The sequence below is a fragment of the Rattus norvegicus genome, chromosome 20 (assembly GCF_021556685.1).
Source record: "Rattus norvegicus strain SHRSP/BbbUtx chromosome 20, alternate assembly SHRSP_T2T, whole genome shotgun sequence".
In the NCBI taxonomy this organism is placed as follows: domain Eukaryota; kingdom Metazoa; phylum Chordata; class Mammalia; order Rodentia; family Muridae; genus Rattus; species Rattus norvegicus.
The window spans coordinates 11,167,964-11,187,520 of NC_141553.1; the positions used below are offsets into that span (position 1 = coordinate 11,167,964).

Here is a 19,557-nt window from a genome sequence, read left to right on the forward strand (position 1 = left end):
CTTCTGTCCTCTCCCTACCCCTAGTTCCTCCTGTACTGCGAAGGAACACGATTCACAGAGACCAAGCATCGCGTCAGCATGGAGGTGGCTGCCTCCAAGGGGCTCCCCCCACTCAAGTACCACCTGCTGCCCCGGACCAAGGGTTTTACCACTGCAGTCCAGTGCCTCCGGGGGACGGGTAAGCCTGGGACCCCGGGAGAAGCTGGAGGCCGCCACTGCCCACGAGGCCACTGGGCAAAGCGAGAACTTAATGGGGCTGGGGATGTTGCTCACGTGGGATCCTCTGTTCTGGTACCCCATAAACCAGGCATTGGGGGAACTCCCTGCAACCATAATACTCAGGAGGTGGAGTCAGATCAGGAGATTATTTTTGGCTATATAAATTCAAAGTTCCAGAGACAGTTTGAGGCCAGCCTGGACAAATGAGAATTTGTTTCAAAAGGGGGGGAAAAAAGCTTTATTTTATTTTTTTTTCTTTTTTCTTTTTTCTTTTTTCCGGAGCTGGGGACCGAACCCAGGGCCTTGTGCTTGCTAGGCAAGCGCTCTACCACTGAGCTAAATCCCCAACCCTATTTTTTTTAAAGTAGAATATAAAATATAAAAATGTAAAATACACCAGAAGCCCGGAAGAATGGCAGAAGTAGGATTGACCTGTTAGAAGACCTGCGATCTCTTTGGGGATGATAAATTGCTACTTAGTGGCAAGTTGTCCAATAGTAAAACTCAAATAAAGCAAAACATTAATTATAAAGGAGAATGTCAGAGCAGAGACATCTGGGAGGGGTTACCTAAGCCACAGAAAGGGGCCAAGAGCCCTGGGCAGGAGGGCACCACCAGCAGAGAGGGTCTGAGCACTTGGCTAGCCAGCTGGGAGTGAAGATCACCGCCCCATGCTCTGCTGTGTGGAGGAGGGGCAGACCCAGGTGAATGCTCTGCTGTGTGGAGGAGGGGCAGACCCAGGTGAAGTGTGGCTTTTCTGTTAGGGGGTGACATCACTGCTCCAGAGTGTTTCCCATCATCCATCGCTCACTGGTCCTGTCTCCTCCCCTCAGTTGCAGCTATCTACGACGTGACTCTGAACTTCAGAGGGAACAAGAACCCATCTCTCCTGGGGATCCTGTATGGAAAGAAGTATGAGGCAGACATGTGTGTGAGGTGAGCGCCCGTCAGAGGGCTGTCAGGACTTGGCGTGGCCTGCTGCAGGACTCCTGAGGGTGTGGGACATAGCAAGGCAGCCTAGTAGCCTCTGGAGTCCCCTGGCCAGTGTGAGGGCTGTTTCTTGTGCGTCTCCCAGTCTCAGTGGACACCTATGCACACACGTCTCTGAGGCAAGCTCTATTCCAAGTCTGCCCAGGGTCAATTGGTCTCCCTGAACAGCAGTCACACAGAATAACCTTTGATCTCTTGTTTTGAGCTAGTGACATGGGACATCCTGCAGAGCCCCTCCTGGAGTGGCACAGCCCCCAGGTGGCTGCGATTTGGCATTTATAGGAAGCTCTGATTGGGGAAGGCCTGGCCTATTTTTCAGAGCCCAGGTGATGGTGCCTGCAGGGTTTGCTTGGCCATCGTCTGTGATGCAGCCACCGTCAGGACCCATTGGAAGGGCCCGAGGCACATCTGAGACCTCCCACGCAGAGGCAGCCTGCCTTGTAGAACACAGAGTCACAGGTTGACCGGGTGGATAGAGTCCATGTCTCAGTGTTGGCTGAGGAGCAAAGCCAAGGTGATGTTCATCTCTGTGCCCCTGAGGAAACAATTCATCAACATCAGTTCTGCTCCACGCCTGCAACTGATTCTTCTGAGTGGACTTGAGCTCATACTAGTTTACTAACTACACTGTGGGGACTTTCATAAATAAGTTTGTGGACATAAACTAGTAAGAATTCTGGAATTTTGGGGTCTTTTAAGAACACAAATGTTATAAGATTGTTTTCACTTTAGTCGCAGGTGTGGGGCTGCTTCGGACGTCCACAGCAGCTGACTATGATTTGCCTCATGCTCTAGCAGAGGCCTGCTTTTGCCAGTTGCAGACAGTCTCTGTGACTGTGTGGGGTCTGTAATTCTGGGGACCTTTCAGAGGGTAAAATGTCAAGGACCCCGAGAGATAGGGTGAGTCGTTGTCAGAGGGTAAAATGTCAAGGACCCCGAGAGACAGGGTGAGTCGTTGTCAGAGGGTAAAATGTCAAGGACCCCGAGAGACAGGGTGAGTCGTTGTCAGAGGGTAAAATGTCAAGGACCCCGAGAGACAGGGTGAGTCGTTGTCAGAGGGTAAAATGTCAAGGACCCCGAGAGACAGGGTGAGTCGTTGTCAGAGGGTAAAATGTCAAGGACCCCGAGAGACAGGGTGAGTCGTTGTCAGAGGGTAAAATGTCAAGGACCCCGAGAGACAGGGTGAGTCGTTGTCAGAGGGTAAAATGTCAAGGACCCCGAGAGACAGGGTGAGTCGTTGTCAGAGGGTAAAATGTCAAGGACCCCGAGAGACAGGGTGAGTCGTTGTCAGAGGGTAAAATGTCAAGGACCCCGAGAGACAGGGTGAGTCGTTGTCAGAGGGTAAAATGTCAAGGACCCCGAGAGATGGGTGAGTCGTTGTCAGAGGGTAAAATGTCAAGGACCCCGAGAGACAGGGTGAGTCGTTGTCAGAGGGTAAAATGTCAAGGACCCCGAGAGACAGGGTGAGTCGTTGTCAGAGGGTAAAATGTCAAGGACCCCGAGAGACAGGGTGAGTCGTTGTCAGAGGGTAAAATGTCAAGGACCCCGAGAGACAGGGTGAGTCGTTGTCAGAGGGTAAAATGTCAAGGACCCCGAGAGACAGGGTGAGTCGTTGTCAGAGGGTAAAATGTCAAGGACCCCGAGAGACAGGGTGAGTCGTTGTCAGAGGGTAAAATGTCAAGGACCCCGAGAGACAGGGTGAGTCGTTGTCAGAGGGTAAAATGTCAAGGACCCCGAGAGACAGGGTGAGTCGTTGTCAGAGGGTAAAATGTCAAGGACCCCGAGAGACAGGGTGAGTCGTTGTCAGAGGGTAAAATGTCAAGGACCCCGAGAGATGGGTGAGTCGTTGTCAGAGGGTAAAATGTCAAGGACCCCGAGAGATGGGTGAGTCGTTGTCAGAGGGTAAAATGTCAAGGACCCCGAGAGATAGGGTGAGTTGTTGTCACCCACTTGGGGGTTGGTTGCTGTTTGTTACAAAAGAAGGACGCAGGAAGACGCAGGGACCTCTCTCCCGTCCATTCTTCATTCTCTCCTATCTAGTGATGGGGTGAAACAGGCGGAGGGAGGGACACGGGGTGGGAAAAAGAAGGAAGTAGCAGAGACCAGCTAGAGTGAGCAGTGAGCCCACCGGCCTTTTCCTCCTGACTTTGTAAACAGCTGGAGGTCCAGGACCCCCATCTGGTCCTGGGAAACACCCTGGGTTGGAGTCAAGTGAGCCTACGGTCTTCTCCTTCATATTGGTCAGCCTCCAGCAGGGAAGCCGACCCCAGGGGGACTACGGTGATTACTTCTGAGCCTTAGGTGGTTTCCATGGCCAGGTGTGTTGGTCAGCTTCCTCTCACCGTAACACCTACCTGAGATAATTAACTTACAAAGAAGAGACTTTGTCTAGACTTAGGAGTTTAATAGTTTCAGTCCACAGTTGAGTGTCTGTTGCTTTGGTCCAGTGTAGGGTCAGCACGCTATGGCAGGAACACACCCAGGGCTGAATATAGCAATCACTCCATCAGTCAGTTGGCTAAAGAGGGAGGGCTGGGGCACTGACCCCTCAGAGATGGCCATGACCAAGGACCTCCCACCGGCCCATTTTTTTTTTTTCAAGTAGGACCAGGATTGTAGGAAACCAAAATGCTAATACATGATTTTTGAGAGACAGTGGAGAACAAAAGAACAACTTTAAGGTAGATGACAGTGACTGAGAATCTGGCCGTGTCCGGAGGTGAGTCCCCTCAGAGGCCAGTCATGCTCCTGTCCTCTGGCTTAACTGCCCCAGGTCAGAGCCAGACCGTGGCTGGGTGGCCATATTCCCCCCCCCCCCCCGTCCAGCTGCTCAGTCACCCATCAAGCTGAAGTGTCCCGCATGGGCACCCAGCTATGACAAGGGAGGCCTCCTCTCTCTGCCCTTTCCTCTGTGATATGCTGATTCTGTAGAGACGTCGAACTGCGTTTCAACAGACAGCTTCGAGCTCGCAGAAGCCTTGGCTGGTATGTGCTCTTGAGCACGGACTTTGTCCAAGTGTACTGTTCCTGCCACCCAGCATACCTCCGCAGTCACGGCCAAGGGCCTTCCCCCATGCCTCCCTCAAGGGAGACAGAACTCTCGGGGTTGTGATGGGGCAGGCCTGCATTACATAGCCCCAAAGGACCTCTGTTCTTTGTGCTGTCATGTTGGCTAGCTTTGCGATGGCAGTTGTTCCTGGAAAGTTCAGGGTAGCAGGTTCAAGCTCTAGCTGCCATGAGCAGGAAGACTACCATGTGTCTATCTTGTCATCTTACTTCAATAATGTGTATTATGTAGTAGTGCACATGCATATATGGTAACACACATACACACACATACATATACATACACACACACCCATACACACACATACACACACATCACACAACACACATACATACATACACACACACACATACACATACACACACACCCATACACACATACATATACATACACACACACCCATACACACCCATACACATATACACACACACCCATACACACACCCATACACACACACCCATACACACACATACACATACATACACACACACTCATACACACACACCCATACACACACATACACACACATACACATACACACACACACATACACACACACATACACATACACACACACTCATACACACACACCCATACACACACATACACACACACACCCATACACACACATACACATACATACACACACACTCATACACACACACCCATACACACACATATACACACATACACACACACCCATACACACCCATACACACACACACACACACACACACACACCAGGAGACCCATGAACTAGGTCTGAACCTTGTGGTCCTCTTGCTATAGGAGGTGCCCTCCTGCTCCACCCCCGACTGTGAGCCATCTGTGCCAAACCCTCTCCCACGCAGTCCCCAGCATGTGGCTGGAACCCTCGGGAGGTATAAATATGAATATTTTATCTGCTAAAATGCTGTTGCCTCTGACCCTGATGTGCCCGTAAGCCTGCAGCAGTGCTCTGTGGAGCATCATGTTCTGTGGCCCTGGGCTCCACCAGTGCTGTGCTGAGGTGAAGAGGTCCCTAGACACAGCCCACACAGCCACAACCCCTCAGGGCCTCCATTTTAAATGTACAGGTTTGTCTCAACCTGTGAACCTTTCACATGGTTTTTTTCCTCTGAAAGAAAGGGCCACCTGTGGGCCACCATGGTGGCCATCCAAGCCCCTCTCCAGAGTTCACCAGTTTCCCCCTTATTCCAAGTTCCATTACCCACAAGCAAATGAAGTCTGAAAACACTAAGCAGAAATTTCCAGAAGCAAGCTATCTGTTTGGGGACTTTAAATCCTCCCTCTGTCACCCTGGGTGCAAAGCCTTGTCTGGTGTATCAGCTTGTGTAAGCCACCCTCCTAATGTCATTCACACAGACTCATGGTGTTTGTGTTTAAAAGTAACTTAATGGCTTCAGAGCACAAGGGGTGTGAAACGAAGGGAACACTCAGGTGTGGAGCACGGCACACCAGAAAACAGTGTGCAGAGGGGGCTGAACGCTTAAGGTGTCAGATGTCCTTGGGACTTGGGATCTGTGCTCCCAGAGGAGGACCATGATCACCCCAGTCCTTGCTAACCTGTGTGAACCTGAGTGCTCTGCGCCACCTCCTGGCTTCCAGAGGTACTGCAATTCCCTGTGGAAAGCAGGCTGCGCCTGTCTGGTGCCCAGGCTTGCACGAAGCCTGCTCTGCCATAGAACCTGTTGAGGAGCTCCTCATTCTCTGACGCCACATCCAATTTCTGACTGACAGAAATATGCCACCTGTCTAGCTTGCTTTTTTGTCTGCCTGTTGGTCTGTCCTTCCTTTCTTTCCAACAGTAGTTATATTTTGAGATGGGACTTTTCCTATGTAGCCCTGGGTGGCCTGGAACTTGACATGTAGACCACAATAGCTATGACCCTCTCTCTGCGTCCCAAGTGCTGGGATTAAATGCGCGTGCTGCCATGTCCAGCGCTAAGTCTTGTGTTTTGTTTTATGTTGGTTTTTGGAGACAAGAGTTTCTCCCAGTAGCCCTGGCTGTCGTGGAACGGACTCTGTCACTCAGGCTGACCTCGAACTCAGAGATCCTCCTATCTCTGCCTCCCGAGTGCTGGAATTAAAGGTGTGCACTACCACATACTTGGCTCTAGCCTTTTAAAGTTCATGATGGTTATGTGGAAGAGTCCGAGAGCTGGCTCTCCCTACAGGTGGCGGTATTGTTTGTTGCAGACTAGAGCCAGATGATCGTAAAGCATTTTTACTGTCATTGACAGCCATCCTTTCCCCACCATATGTTTGACCTAACATCCTGGTGACTATCAGAACCGTACAATGTACTCCTAGCAAACCACCAGCTCCCAGTAACCCAAAGGCGAGGATGCTATGGGATAGGCTCTGAGACCTGAGGTAGAGGGCCCTTGCTGTACCCCACCACCTGTAACTCCTACCAATGCCATCCATATGTACTTTAGAACTTTCCTCATTCCACAACTAATAAAAATCTCACGTAACTACTCACAGTAGAAAATGGCATTTTGGGAAACTTCACTATGTGGTTTGGGGTCACAGCCTCTCGTAGCTGTCAATCATTGAAGGTGACAGTCAAGGTCAAATGCCACAGATCCTTGCCCTTGGTTGTCTCCAACAGGGTGTGTGTTGGGAAAGACCAAGGCCACTGCAGTCACCCTATGAGGAAGTAGAGGCATGGTCTGCCAGGCAGATGACTCACAAGGGTCCCCAGACATAGAGGCATCTTTCAGCCCTCATGTGGGGGATGGCTTGGCCTTGCCCAGAAGGTTCCAGCATGCCAGATGACTGACTGACTGGTTGTTTCAGAAATTAAGAATGAGGCCTGACGCAAGGCCCTGGGTTCGGTCCCCAGCTCCGAAAAAAAGAACCAAAAAAAAAAAAAAAAAAAAAAAGAATGAGGCCTGAGTAGGGAGCCTCAGGTGGTCTCACCTGTGTCACTTGCTCCCTCCCAGTGTAGGGCAGGTGTCCATTCACTCTTTACACTTTACAGGAGGTTCCCCCTGGAAGATATCCCAGCAGACGAGACCGGCGCGGCCCAGTGGCTTCACAAGCTGTACCAGGAGAAGGTAAAGGCTCCTGCTTGCCCTTGTCTCACCTCCAAAGCAGGCTGGGGCAGCAGGGAAGGAAGGAAGGAAGGAAGGAAGGAAGGAAGGAAGGAAAGAAGGAAGGAAGGAAAGAGCGTGCCACATGGTTCCCCTTTGGATGCCAAAGACCGGTGGTCCTCGCCTGCATTAGAGTTGTCTCTTGTTCTTAAAACTTGAGAAATTAATGCTGAAGTGAAGTATAAAGTCTGGCCTGGTGCCTGGTGTGTGCAAGTGAAACTGCGTTGATGGCATTTGACCACATTTGTTCCTTTTTTATATAAAGGAAATTTTAAGTGTGTAACAAACCTTGCCCAGATTTGCAACAGCTTGCTTATGTCACGGGTATCCCTAGATTTCCAACAGCATGCTTATGTTGTGGGTATCCCCCAGACTTATAACAGCGTGTTATGTCATGGGGCCCCTCAGCAGATGCCTTGGGGTGCTTCTGAGCACACATGTCCAGTTCCCAGTCCAGAGTGCGTGCTCACCCTGTGCCCACTTCCTGGGACAGTAGGTGTCCTCTTCACATTGTTCTGGAAACCGGATGGCCAGAAAAACCTATAGCAAATTAAATTCCCCTCAGTGCTGGGAACAGCTCCCAAGGAAGTAAGGGAGCCCCAGAGACCAAGTCAGGAGGAGAGCTAGACTTGAGGGTGAAGGGCCTGGCTGGCACTGCACCACCTGCTGGTAGTGCTGTCCCCCCTCAAAGGCTTGAGTCATGGGGTCAGATGGTAAGATGTGGCTTCACTCAAGACAGTAAGGTATCGAGCTCGTCCCAGCCCTCCTCCTCTCCCTCCTCCTCCTCCTCCATGCTGAGGAGTGCTGCCCTGGTGACTGTCCTGGCCCACCTACACAGTTCCACAAGATGGTGACACTAGGCTGGAGAGAGGTACACAGAGAGTCCCCTCAGGCTGCCAAAGGAAGCCTGTGCACATCTGGAGGGAGGTGACCCCAGAGGCAGACAGCTTGGGTTTGCCCAGACTGGACTCAACCGGAGACCGGCTGCAGGCTACTGCAAGACAACCCAAGGGAATACACCCTTCCTGATACCTGACACAACTATCAAAGCCCTCAGAGGGACCTGAGAAGCAGCAGACAGACTAAAATGAGAACAGATGAAAATGGAGAACAAGGAGGCCCGCAGAAGAGCAGAAAGAGCAGCGGGAAAGACGGCAGGGGAGTGGAGAACAGAAGCAGCCCGCAGAGCGATGCAGTAGGTCGAGGACTGTGTGCATGCACAGCGCTTGCCTCGTGGAGGTCCCCTCCGCGTGTCAGTGTTCCTCAAGAGTGTTATTAATACAGTGGCTCGAGAGACAGCTCAGTAGTTCCAGCTGTTCTTTTAAAGGACCTGGAGTCAATTCCTAACACCCACGTGGCAGCTCAAAAATGCCCGAAAGTCTAATTCCAGGGCTTCTGATGCCCTCACACAGACATATATGCAGGTGAAACACCAAGGCAAATAAAATTAAAATAAATTATAAAAGGAGGAGCCAAGCGGAGCGGAGCACACCTTTGATCCCGGCACTCAAGAGGCAGAGGCAGAAGGATCTCTGAGGTGGAGGTTCAAGGCCAGCATCCCAGGACAGCCAAAGTGACATGGTGGGACCCCCGTCTCAGGAACATATACATTAATCAAATAGAAAGCTATGGACACGGCTGATAGAATTAGTGTTAACAGGAATAAAACAAGACACGACCAACAAACAGAAGAGCAAATTCACGAGCTGGGCCTGGCTGGCTTTGTGCCCGCCTGTTTGGAAGCCGGGATAAAGTGTGCCATCTCTTCTCCCACCCCCGATGCCCAGCAAAGTTCACAGCACAGGTCATGTACCACAGACGCACAGACCCGTCATCCCAATGAAAGAATTTCTCCTGGGGTCCAGAACATATGTCCGTCCGTCTGTCTGTCTGATCGTTCTTTCCAGCATAGCATTAGAAGCCTTAGCAGAGCGATTCTGGAGACAATGAGAATGTCCAGGTTGGAAAGGCGCACGGTCAAACTGCCCTGTTTGCGACGCTCAGCCTAAGATTCAGAAAAACTTCAAAACTGTCGGAATGTTAGAACCGGGAAGTCCCCTAAAGTCGTAGGATAAAAAAACAGTGTCCAAAAGCCAATATCATTTCCATGCACTGAAAGTGAACTAGCGGAAGTCAAATCCAGGCAAAACCAGGGAAACCTGGGCGCTGAACTAGCGTCAGACCCGAAGTCTTCCTGTTGGGAGTGTCAAAAGGAAGCCCAGTCAGAATGCAAGACGCTGCAGCCAGCATTACGTCACTTCAGCCGGCATTACGTCACTGCTGTCCACGGCGGCCAAAGTAACAAAAGTCACACGTGCCCGAGTGTACGCGTGCGCAAACACATACACACACACACACACACACACACACACACACACACACACATACACTTTCTCTTTCTCTCACTCACCTGGGTTAGTATACCTCAGGAAGAAAATGTAGCCGGGTAGTAGTTTATGCCTCCAATTCCAGCATCCTAACCCTAAAGGATCAGAAGTTCAAGGCCAGCACCAACTATGTGGAGAGTCCCACACCCACCTGGGTTGCAGGCCTGTATCAAAGAAGGAGGAGGAGGAGCAGGAGGAGCGGGAGGAGGAGGAAAGCACATAGGAATGGTATGGGGCCAGCACAATGGCTCAGTAGGTGAAAGTGCTTACCACGAAAGCTGCTGTCCTGAGTTTGGTCCCTGGATGCTGTGTAGGAGGTAAAAAGCCTTGTGCTGGGCACACAGATGACTCACTGTAGGGGTGTGGACTGCAGCCAGGCCCGGACCCTTGGCTGTCCTTTGATAAATGCTGGGGTCTACACCAGCAGCCACTGGCCAGTCCTGCCCCTCGGCCGCTCTTCCTGCTTGGCTGGCCGTACCCTAGCAAGCTCCCCTCCTGGGTCCAGGTGACCCTCCCTCAGACAAGCAACTGAAGATCCTCCATGGAGGTGCTCCTTCCGTCTGCTTCACGATGTGGCCTGTGCCCTGCCAGGCGGCTTTTGTTGCTGAGTTGTCTCCTAATCAGAGTCACTCCTGTCGATCTCAGCTTGGTCCTCTCCCCTTTGCTCTCAGGATGCCCTGCAAGAGATGTACAAGCAGAGCGGCGTTTTCCCCGGGGAGCAGATCAAGCCTGCGCGGAGGCCGTGGACTCTCCTCAACTTCCTGTGCTGGGCCACATTCCTCCTCTCTCCCCTCTTCAGCTTCGTCCTGGGCGTCTTTGCCAGTGGATCCCCTCTCCTCATCCTGACGTTCTTGGGGTTTGTGGGAGCAGGTACAGAGCACGGATGTGACACCTCACATGCAGGGGTCCACTCACTGGGCCACCGCCATACCCAGGACTTTTGGCTCATTGTTGTGGTGGCCCCGGGAGGCAGAGGCTTGGGTCAGGGAACTGAGTGTGGTGGCTGTGAAGAACTAGCGTGGCTTCCTGTACTAGAGTGACCACACACGGGGAGGAAGCGGATAGGGGTGGGGGTGGTAAGGCCAGTGAGGACACCCTTGTGAGGCCTCTCATCGCTCCTCTCTTATCTTTCAAGCTTCCTTCGGAGTCCGAAGACTGATAGGAGTGACTGAGATAGAGAAAGGCTCCAGCTACGGCAACCAAGAGCTTAAGAAAAAGGAATAATTAACGCTGTGATTGAACACCCATATCCTGACGCGGTATCCAATTAACTCAATTAAAACAGAACACCCAAGAGCGAGGGAAAGAGACACTTAGAGACTATTTTTCTTATTAACTGGTGACTAATATTAACAAAACTTGAGCCAAGAGCAAAGAACTCGGCCTGCCAGGTGAAGATGGTTGGCCAGCACCGGCAGGGTCCCATCGGCCCTCTGCGGGGACAGAGGCGGGCTTGGGTGGGGGGGGTGGGGCTGTGGGGCTCCCCCAGAACTCTGCCTCCAAGAGGCAGCCTTGGCTGCTCTCCCTTCTTAAACTTAGAATGAGGCTTTTGTTTCTTATCGGTTATTTGGGGAATGGACCTGGCCCCAACCTTGTGCCCTCCACCCCAGAACACTGGCTCTCCAAGGGTGCCGCTGCCTCACGGGGGCAGGTCAGCTGGATTCTTGTCCCACAGCGCTCTTTTGTCCTGCCCTGCTTGGCACCTTAGCTTCCAGCCCCTGGGGAGGGAGGAAGTCTTCTTAAAGATAAGCACACACTGAATGTGGATCTGGCCCCTTTGTCCCTCCCTTGCCCTGGGGGCTGAAGACCACACCTCCGTCCTCTGCAGCGCCCACCGGTGGCACCGCCTTGCTGGGGTTGTGTCTGAGCACCTTAAGTCTCTTTTAAAAGTGAACGCCCGAGAACTCTGCAGAATGTGGAACCCTTGAGTTCGTACAGCGTCTCCATACAGCTCTGTTATCTCCTCCTCTGTAGCCAGCAGGCTGCCGTCCCGCACGGGGCCTGATGGGAAGACCACACTCGGGCCCCACACTTCAGACCTGTGGTGCCTGGGGGGGGGGGTGCTCCAGCCTATGGGACTCCCCTGGGACACTTCATGGGGTGGTGTCACCATCAGGCCTCCTTGTTCTCAATCAGACGCCTTTAGTGCTTGTTAGCATTAGAGTCTCTTTACAGGTGTTGGTCTGTGGCTGGCTCGCAGCTTCTCCCTGTCCTCCTCCTCCTCTGCCTCCATTCAGGCAGGTGTCATGGCTGCCGACCATACCCACCGTTGCCCCTTACCACCTCAGTGACATACACTGACCTGGCAGAGAACAGGGGGCCCCAGCCCGCATTTGGTACCTTGCCAGGGTCCCTCTGCTGGCCCTGGAGGCCCATTTCCTTCTTGTTCAGCACAGGAAGGACCTGCCTGGTTTCTGGGAGACCCAGGTCCTCGGGAAACACCATCACATACTTTTACCTTTGGTCTGGAACTGGCTCTTTTAAAGTCATTTCATGTTTTCTAACAAGGAAAAACTGGGTAATTTTTTTTTTTTTTTTTGCATACTGCAACCAGAGTTCATAGTAAAAGCAGAGAAGATGTTATAGGATACACTGGAAGAAGGAGACCTGGAGAAGCCTGAGGGCTGACCTGGGCCTGGCTGCATGGCCCCAAGTGCTGGGGACCTTATAAGGCAGCATGCCCAGTTCACAGAAGATGCTACTAGCCTCTACGGTCCATGCACAATGGAGTGGCTGCTCCTGTCACTCTTGGGTAACAGCAACACACATTTGTAAGGGTAAAGGGTTAAGTCAAGCTAACTGAGACACTGAATCTCTTCCCCTCCAGCTGAAGGCTTGCGTGCCCTGGCCTCTGCCAACTGTAAGCTACCTTGGGTACTCCCGAGGGTCAGCTCCCCACTGGTAGGTTTTTCCTTCTGTCTTTCTGTCTGCTTGGGGTCTCTGTCTTCCCCCACTCACTATTCCCTCACAAATCGGAAGGAAACAGTCCAACGGGTCCTGCTGTGCATGCACCTGGCCCCAGGAAAGCCACCTCAGAGCCTTTACTGCTTCACTAATGCCTCTGGCTTCCTACAGAGCCTTTGAGGTCAGCTGACTGTTGAGTCCATGAATGACCGAGGAGTCCAGGCTGCAGGCTCTGTCCTCCTAGGCCTCCCCCTGCTCATGATCCAATACAGCGCTTCCGAGAGCAATAAAAACTACACTAGGAATGTGGGAGTGGGCTTTTTGGTTTTTTGGGGTGGGGTCAGATCTTGCTTTTTCATCTGCTTCAGAAAGAAAAAGGGGGAGGAGAGCCCCTTCGATTTTTCTATTAAATTAATAAATCTCAGAATAATGCTTTTCTCTTTTCCTTCACACCCTACTACTGATAGGCATGACAGATGTCATGGGCAGATTCAGACAGAAGGGTCTGCGGAAGCAGTGGGCTTGCTAGCCTTCAGGGAGCCCATGCTGGAAGCAGCAGGCTCAGGAGCCAGAGGCATTCTGGAACCGGAGTGGTTGGTGGCCTCAGGAGGGAGGGCCTGGACTGCTAGGCTGGCTCTGCTTCTGGTTCTCCAGCAGAGGGGCCCCCACAAGACTGGGATATGGTCTCCTCCCTACTCAGGGTCAAGAGCCAGATACACGAGGGCTCCCACCATCTCCCCGAGAGACCCTTCCGCTGTCCAGGCGGTCTCCCACCCCTGGTCCCCAGCCACACCCACGTACCTCACGCAGGCCTCGCTGAAGCTATGCTGAACTTCAGCAGTGGCTGCCACTCTCCTGCCTGCTTGTGGCATTTCACGGCACCCATATTGAGCATCTAGGCTCTCTCTGAGGGCTTTGTGTTAGCATCCTGATGGGTGGCCATCCTGGAAGAAGCAGGAGCATCATACTAGGAAGGCTGAATGGTCAGAATGTGGGTAATTAGAGATCAGGGACACTCTTCTTTTGACAAGACCTGTTTAACCCAAAGGGTAAGCAAACAGAACAAACGCTTACTGTTTGTGGATCTTTGGTGACTGCATCTGGGAGGCACATCTGAGATGCTGTAAGCCCAGTCCTGGGGGAGGGGAGACAAGGGGGCGGAACCCGTCTGATTACAGAGATGAGCTTTGAATTCTCAGGCTGCCTGTTAACAAACTGTAACAATGTAACAAGGCTTTCTTGTAGGAACAATGCAGGTGTCTTCACAGATGCCTTGGCTGCCCCTCCCAGCCCCTTTTGTGCACCTTGCCCTGAGAATCTTTTCTGCCTCTGATGCAGTCCAGCCTTCATACTATCCCAGGAAAAGTCAGGGTTAGCCCCGATTTGTGTCAGGTTCCGGATGAAGAATTAAGTGACTCTTCCTGCATGTTGCCCTGTCTCAGCCTGAGGCTTTATAGGACGAGCCAAAAGTAACCTTTCCAGCCCTGATGACCTGCACCTCAACTGTTTGTCCCACACATAGACCCGACCACTAGCTAGATGCATGCGACGCTTAACGCTAGCCATTTGGTGTGGCTTCTAGCCCTCTGCAGTGTCATGAAGCTCAGGGTTAGAATGGCGCACCTGTGATGCCTGCTGCCTTCTTTCTAGAAACATCTCTGGCCCATAGGCCAGCCCCAAACCAAAGGCACCTGGGCCTGGGTGAGGGCACCCCTGACCTGCCTCAGGCCTTGTCCCAGAGTCTTGCCATGGGGCTGTCAGGAGGGTGCTGACATTCATGCCCTAGATTCCCTGCATACAGGGGCCAGGATTTTAAAATGCCAGTTCAGGCTTTGGGCGATCTACTTGGCTGACAGGGTGGACACATGAATCGAATTTATTACAGGCTTTTGAAATCGGTTAATCCAGGGAAAAGGTGGGATTCTCACAGACCACTCCAGAAATCAACCCAACGAGAGCACTTTGCAGAGCCATCAGAGATGGTGGCCTCCTCTCTTCACAGACAGCGACCTGTGAAACTGTGAACTTTGTACTGACAGGTCACCTGGAGTTTTCTTTTTTCTCCCGTAGCTTTTTGGTTTCTTTCTGTTGCAAAAGTGTTTGGACAGAAGCAGAACTGTGAACGAGATCCTGAAATGCACTAAATTGTATTCTATTAAACTGGAGTTACTTGATTCAATGAAAGAGTTGCGTCGCTCCACTTGTATTTATTGTCTCAGAGTAGTAACATTGTGACAATCAAACATGACTTGACTGTACCTCCTGGCTTCTGCACCGAGCATCAGTGAGTTCTGTAACTACAGGAACGGCTCTTTCTGGAAGCCGCACAAACCATGAACTTCAATGATCAAGTGCTGCGTGCGTGCGTGAGTGCGTGCATGCGTGGGTGGGTGGGGCAACTATCTGGGCTGCTTTTCCATTACCAAGAAATCGCCATATCTGACTGTGGGCAGTCTCCAAGAGATGCATTTGTCTACAGGGTGCAACTGTGTTATTTGGGTGATTCCTTTTGTACTCTTCTTTTTACAAGTTTGCTACTCACAAGCTTTCCGGAGTAAGGATGGAGGGCTGTGCTCTAGGAAGTTGTCCAGGTCTGGGAGCCAAAGTAGACTTCCCAAGGCCTGGGTCTACGGCCTGGCTGTGTTGACTGCTATGCAAAGCTCTCTCTGTCCACAGCATGTAGAAGGTCACTCAAGCGGCGTGGCGCTCCTGCTTGGTGGTACTTTCTAGGTAAAATGCATAAGTATCATACACTTGTTTATTACAATGTTGTGAAAGGAGGGATAAAATGTCCACAATATACAAGAAAGTGACTCTCTGCCTCTTTTTCTTTCTTTTCTTTCTTTCTGGTCTGCATAGACTTCCAGGAGGGACAGCTTTCAAGTGCTTCCTGTCCCTTGGGGATACCCTCCTCTAATCCCTTGGTCTCTGCCTCTTCTCTGAGGCCCTTCAGCTGGCAGCGCTGCCCCCAGGCCCCAGGGTCTCCACTATGCTAGGAACTCAAGTCCCCCATGTTGGATTTTAAAAGCCAGGGAGGAGGCTGGAGGGATGGCTCCACAGTCAAGGGCTCCTGCTGCTCTCCCAAAGGACCCAGGCTTGATGCTTAGCACCCACATGGCAGCCCATAACCGTGTAACTCGTTGGGAATCCAATGCCCTCTTCTGGCCTCCTTGGAGACCAGGCATGCACAGTGACATACATGAAGACAAAACATTTATACACATAAAGATATATATATATATATTTTTTTTAAAAGACTAAAAGCCGTTGGAGGGTGAATGTTTTTCAAAATCGGCATGCCTACGTCCTGAACTTTGGTAAAGTCACCTTCATTCTGGGGAGATAGTGAGGTTCCCTGTCTCCATTAAAAAGGAAATTGCAGCTGGAGAGATGGCTCAGTGGTTAAGAGCACTGTCTGCTCTTCCAGAGGTCCTAAGTTCAAGTCCCAGCAACCACATGGTGGCTCACAACCATCCGTAATGGGATCCGACGCCCTCTTCTGGTGTGTCTGAAGACAGCGACAGTGTACTCACATATAATAAATAGGTAAATCTCCTATTAAAAAAAGGAAATTGGCTGGGGCTGTAGCTCAGCGGGTGGAGTTCATGCTTAGCATTCACAAAGCCCTGGGCTCCGTCCCCAGCATCACATACACCATAGTGGAGCACAGGACCATCATAGCACTCAGGATGCTAAGACCCTAGGGGAAAACAAGCGATGCCTGCCAGCATAAGCTATGTGAGGCAAACCAAAGGCAAAAGGGATCCTCTGGGGTCATTCATATTCTCTCTCTCTCTCTCTCTCTCTCTCTCTCTCTCTCTCTCTCTCTCTCCTCTCTGTGTGTGTCTATGTGTCTGTCTCTGTCTGTCTCTGTGTCTCTATGTGTCTGTCTCTGTCTCTCTCATTGTATGTCTCTTTGTCTGTCTGTCTCTGTTTCTGTCTCTGTGTGTGTGTCTGTCTCTCTAACTGCATGTCTCTGTCTATGTGTTTGTCTCTGTCTGTCTCTCTCTAACTGCATGTCTCTGTCTCTGTCTCTTTGTCTGTCTGTGTGTCTCTGTCTATGTGTCTGTCTCACTGTCTCTCTGTCTCTTGTCTGTCTCTCTGTCTCTCTAACTGCGTGTCTCTGCCTCTGTCTGTCTCTCACTGTGTGTGTCTCTGCCTCTCTCTCTCTCTCTCTCTCTGTCTCTGTCTCTGTCTCTGTCTCTGTCACACACACACATACACATGCCATTCACACCTGTGCCCAAGGCTGCTTCTGAACCTTTTCTGGGTCACCTCTTACTATCAGGCTTCTAATGTGACTCCCACATAAAATGTTTTTAAAATGGGAGACTTCCTTCTGGCAGAGTTAGGCTCTATGGCTATAATTTAGTCACAGTCCAATCCACCTGTCCAGGAACCCCTAGAGTAGCTCAAACCAATGGGTATCTTCTACCGTATACAACAGGAATTGGATCATGTCTTGTTGGGCTTTCAATGCTAGAGCCAAGCTGGAAGACAGGGTCACATGCTTCACGTATGGCCCTGAACACGCAGACAGAACAGCAGGGGTGAGGGGTGAAGGGTGGGGGGTGAGGGGTGAGGCACCTGCTCTGAGACAGCAGGAGAGCCTCTGGGAGTCCTGCATTTCTAAATTTCCACCCATCTCAGAATGACATCATTGCCCACCTCAAAACTAAAGAGACATATGACTAAACCCATAAACCCACTGGTTTTCAATCACTTGTTTTTCAGAAGAGTTTGAAATCACCAGCTTTGGGGCTAACGAGATGGTTTAGGCAATAAAGATGCTTGCAGCCAAGCCCGACAGCCTGAGTTCTATCCCCAGGACCCCCATGATGGGAGGAGGGAACTGATTCCTACAAGTTGTCTTTTGATCTCCATATATACATGCACTCATCGACTCAATGTTAAAAAAAAAAATCAAATTTGGCAGTCACACAGCCGAGCCTGTAATTTTACCAGCCCTGCTGCGGGTGACACCTCCACGTACCATGGCGTGGGTTACTTTTCGGTGATTGTTAAAGCCACCAACCCTTCGCTTGAACCCAACAGGTGACAGAAAACAGACCACATTGTCGGAGCACTGAAAATTAAAGCTGCCATCCCCCCACTTCATCTCGTGATAAAGATAAACGTTATCTATCTAAAGATTCAGCAGTTACCATAATTGGCACTCTGATTGGTGGCAGAATAGGCATGACTCACCGGCGCCTCGATGGGGTCAAGGGGACATTAGTGGCTTTAGCTTGCCTTTTCTAGGCCAAGTGGTGGGTTCACCCCTGGGTCCCTTTTCTGAGCATTCTAGAATGTTCCTTCTCTCCATCTGCTTGCTCATTCTGATGGCTAATGCACACTCTAGCTCGGTGCACTAATTTTGGTCCAATGGGTGCACGTGAAACCGCACGCCGAGCTCGGCTTGCCTCCTTACATCGCCTTGGAGACGTGTTTTCGATCTAGTGAAACTGATTTTATTAACCTAGTCTTCCTGTTTCTTGTTTTCAAGAAGGATTTGGTTTGACTCCCCATCGTTGGATGCGCGTGATATGTGTGAGGTCGGAGGACAACTTTGGGGAGTCCGTCTCCTCTCCCACCTCGCTGATTCCGGGGCTTCTCCTATTGCTCTGCCTACCTCAGGGTAACTGAGAGGGCCAGGAGGACGGACATGGCCCACTGCATCTGGCTTGTGGACCGAGGCTTGCTCAATAGACACACACACACACACACACACACACACACACACACACACACACATGAATTGAGCTGCTTAGAGTGGAACCCAAGGCCTTACGTATGCTAAGATGGTGTCTTGCCACTAAGCCATAACCCCGCTCCCACACTGATGAACGCAGGCCTGTGTTCTACCACTGAGCCACACCTCCAGCTCCCTTTATGTTTTTGTATTGTTTTCGGATTAATCCGATCTTGCTAAAGTTACAAAATTATTATGTTTCCTCTATGGGCTGACACGTGTACGGATGTGCGTGTACAGGATGTGCGTGCCCATGTGTGCCAATGCCAGAGGTCGACATTGGCTGTCTGTTAGCCCGGACAGTCTCATTTTGCAAAGCTCCTCCATTTTAGTTGGACACTGGCCATTCCTCTAACTAACTTCTAGAACTACCATAACCTTTGCCCCACCCTAATTGTATAGCTGCCTCAGACACAGCCGGACTACAGGGCATAGTGTGGACTGCGCGTCAACCATGCCGCATACAAACTCTCTTTCCTCTGAAACTGGTAAGAAGAGGTCCCACTGTGCCATGCGAGCCTGAGCTCTCCTCAGAGCCCTTACCATGCTGCTGTTTGTCTGTGGTGTTAGTGACTCTTCTAGCAAATCTCTTACCCCAAATAGCAGTCTACCTCAGTGTCCCCCTTGAGCCTCAAGCCTGGAAACTCACCCTCCACCTTACTTTTTTGAGTCAGGGTCTCTCACCGGCCCGGTTTGCCAAGTAGGCTAGACCAGTGGAGCCGGCAAGCACCAGGATCTGCCTGTCTCCCGCTCCTCGGGGCCTTGCTTTTTAAAAATGTAAGTCTCAAGGATCTAACTCTAGGCCTTGTGCTTGCAAAGTAGACCCTTTAGAAGTCGAGCCATCACCCCAGACTCTCCCATACCTGGTTTGGGGTTTGATCTTAATGCTTCCAGCCAAGATGCCTTCAGTGTGAACAAAGCAGTTCTAAAGCTCCTCTGGCGAAAACTCAATTTTCGTTTTTTCGGAGAATGCTTTTATCCACACGAAATAGCGATAGCCTGCTATTACTTTCTTTTGATTTTTTTTTTTTTTTGGTTCTTTTTTTCGGAGCTGGGGACCGAACCCAGGGCCTTGCGCTTCCTAGGTAAGCGCTCTTTCTTTTGATTTTTAAAGAATGATTGTACGTTTATGAGTGC

General features: G+C 51.1%; 1 protein-coding gene across 21 annotated transcripts in view; it reads left to right on the plus strand.

The window, feature by feature from the left end:
- Positions 1-15,474, plus strand: part of Agpat3 (1-acylglycerol-3-phosphate O-acyltransferase 3) — a 92,871-nt gene extending 77,397 nt beyond the window's left edge. For 18 of the 21 annotated variants that reach the window (XM_087597130.1, XM_087597132.1, XM_087597123.1 and 15 more), the window contains 5 exons: positions 25-178; positions 1,053-1,155; positions 7,266-7,341; positions 10,436-10,634; positions 10,900-13,095. In XM_087597130.1, the coding sequence (XP_087453256.1) occupies positions 25-178; positions 1,053-1,155; positions 7,266-7,341; positions 10,436-10,634; positions 10,900-10,988 (621 nt within the window). In that variant the 3' untranslated portion in view covers positions 10,989-13,095. 21 annotated transcript variants of the gene reach the window in all.
- The last annotated feature ends 4,083 nt before the right edge of the window (positions 15,475-19,557 follow it).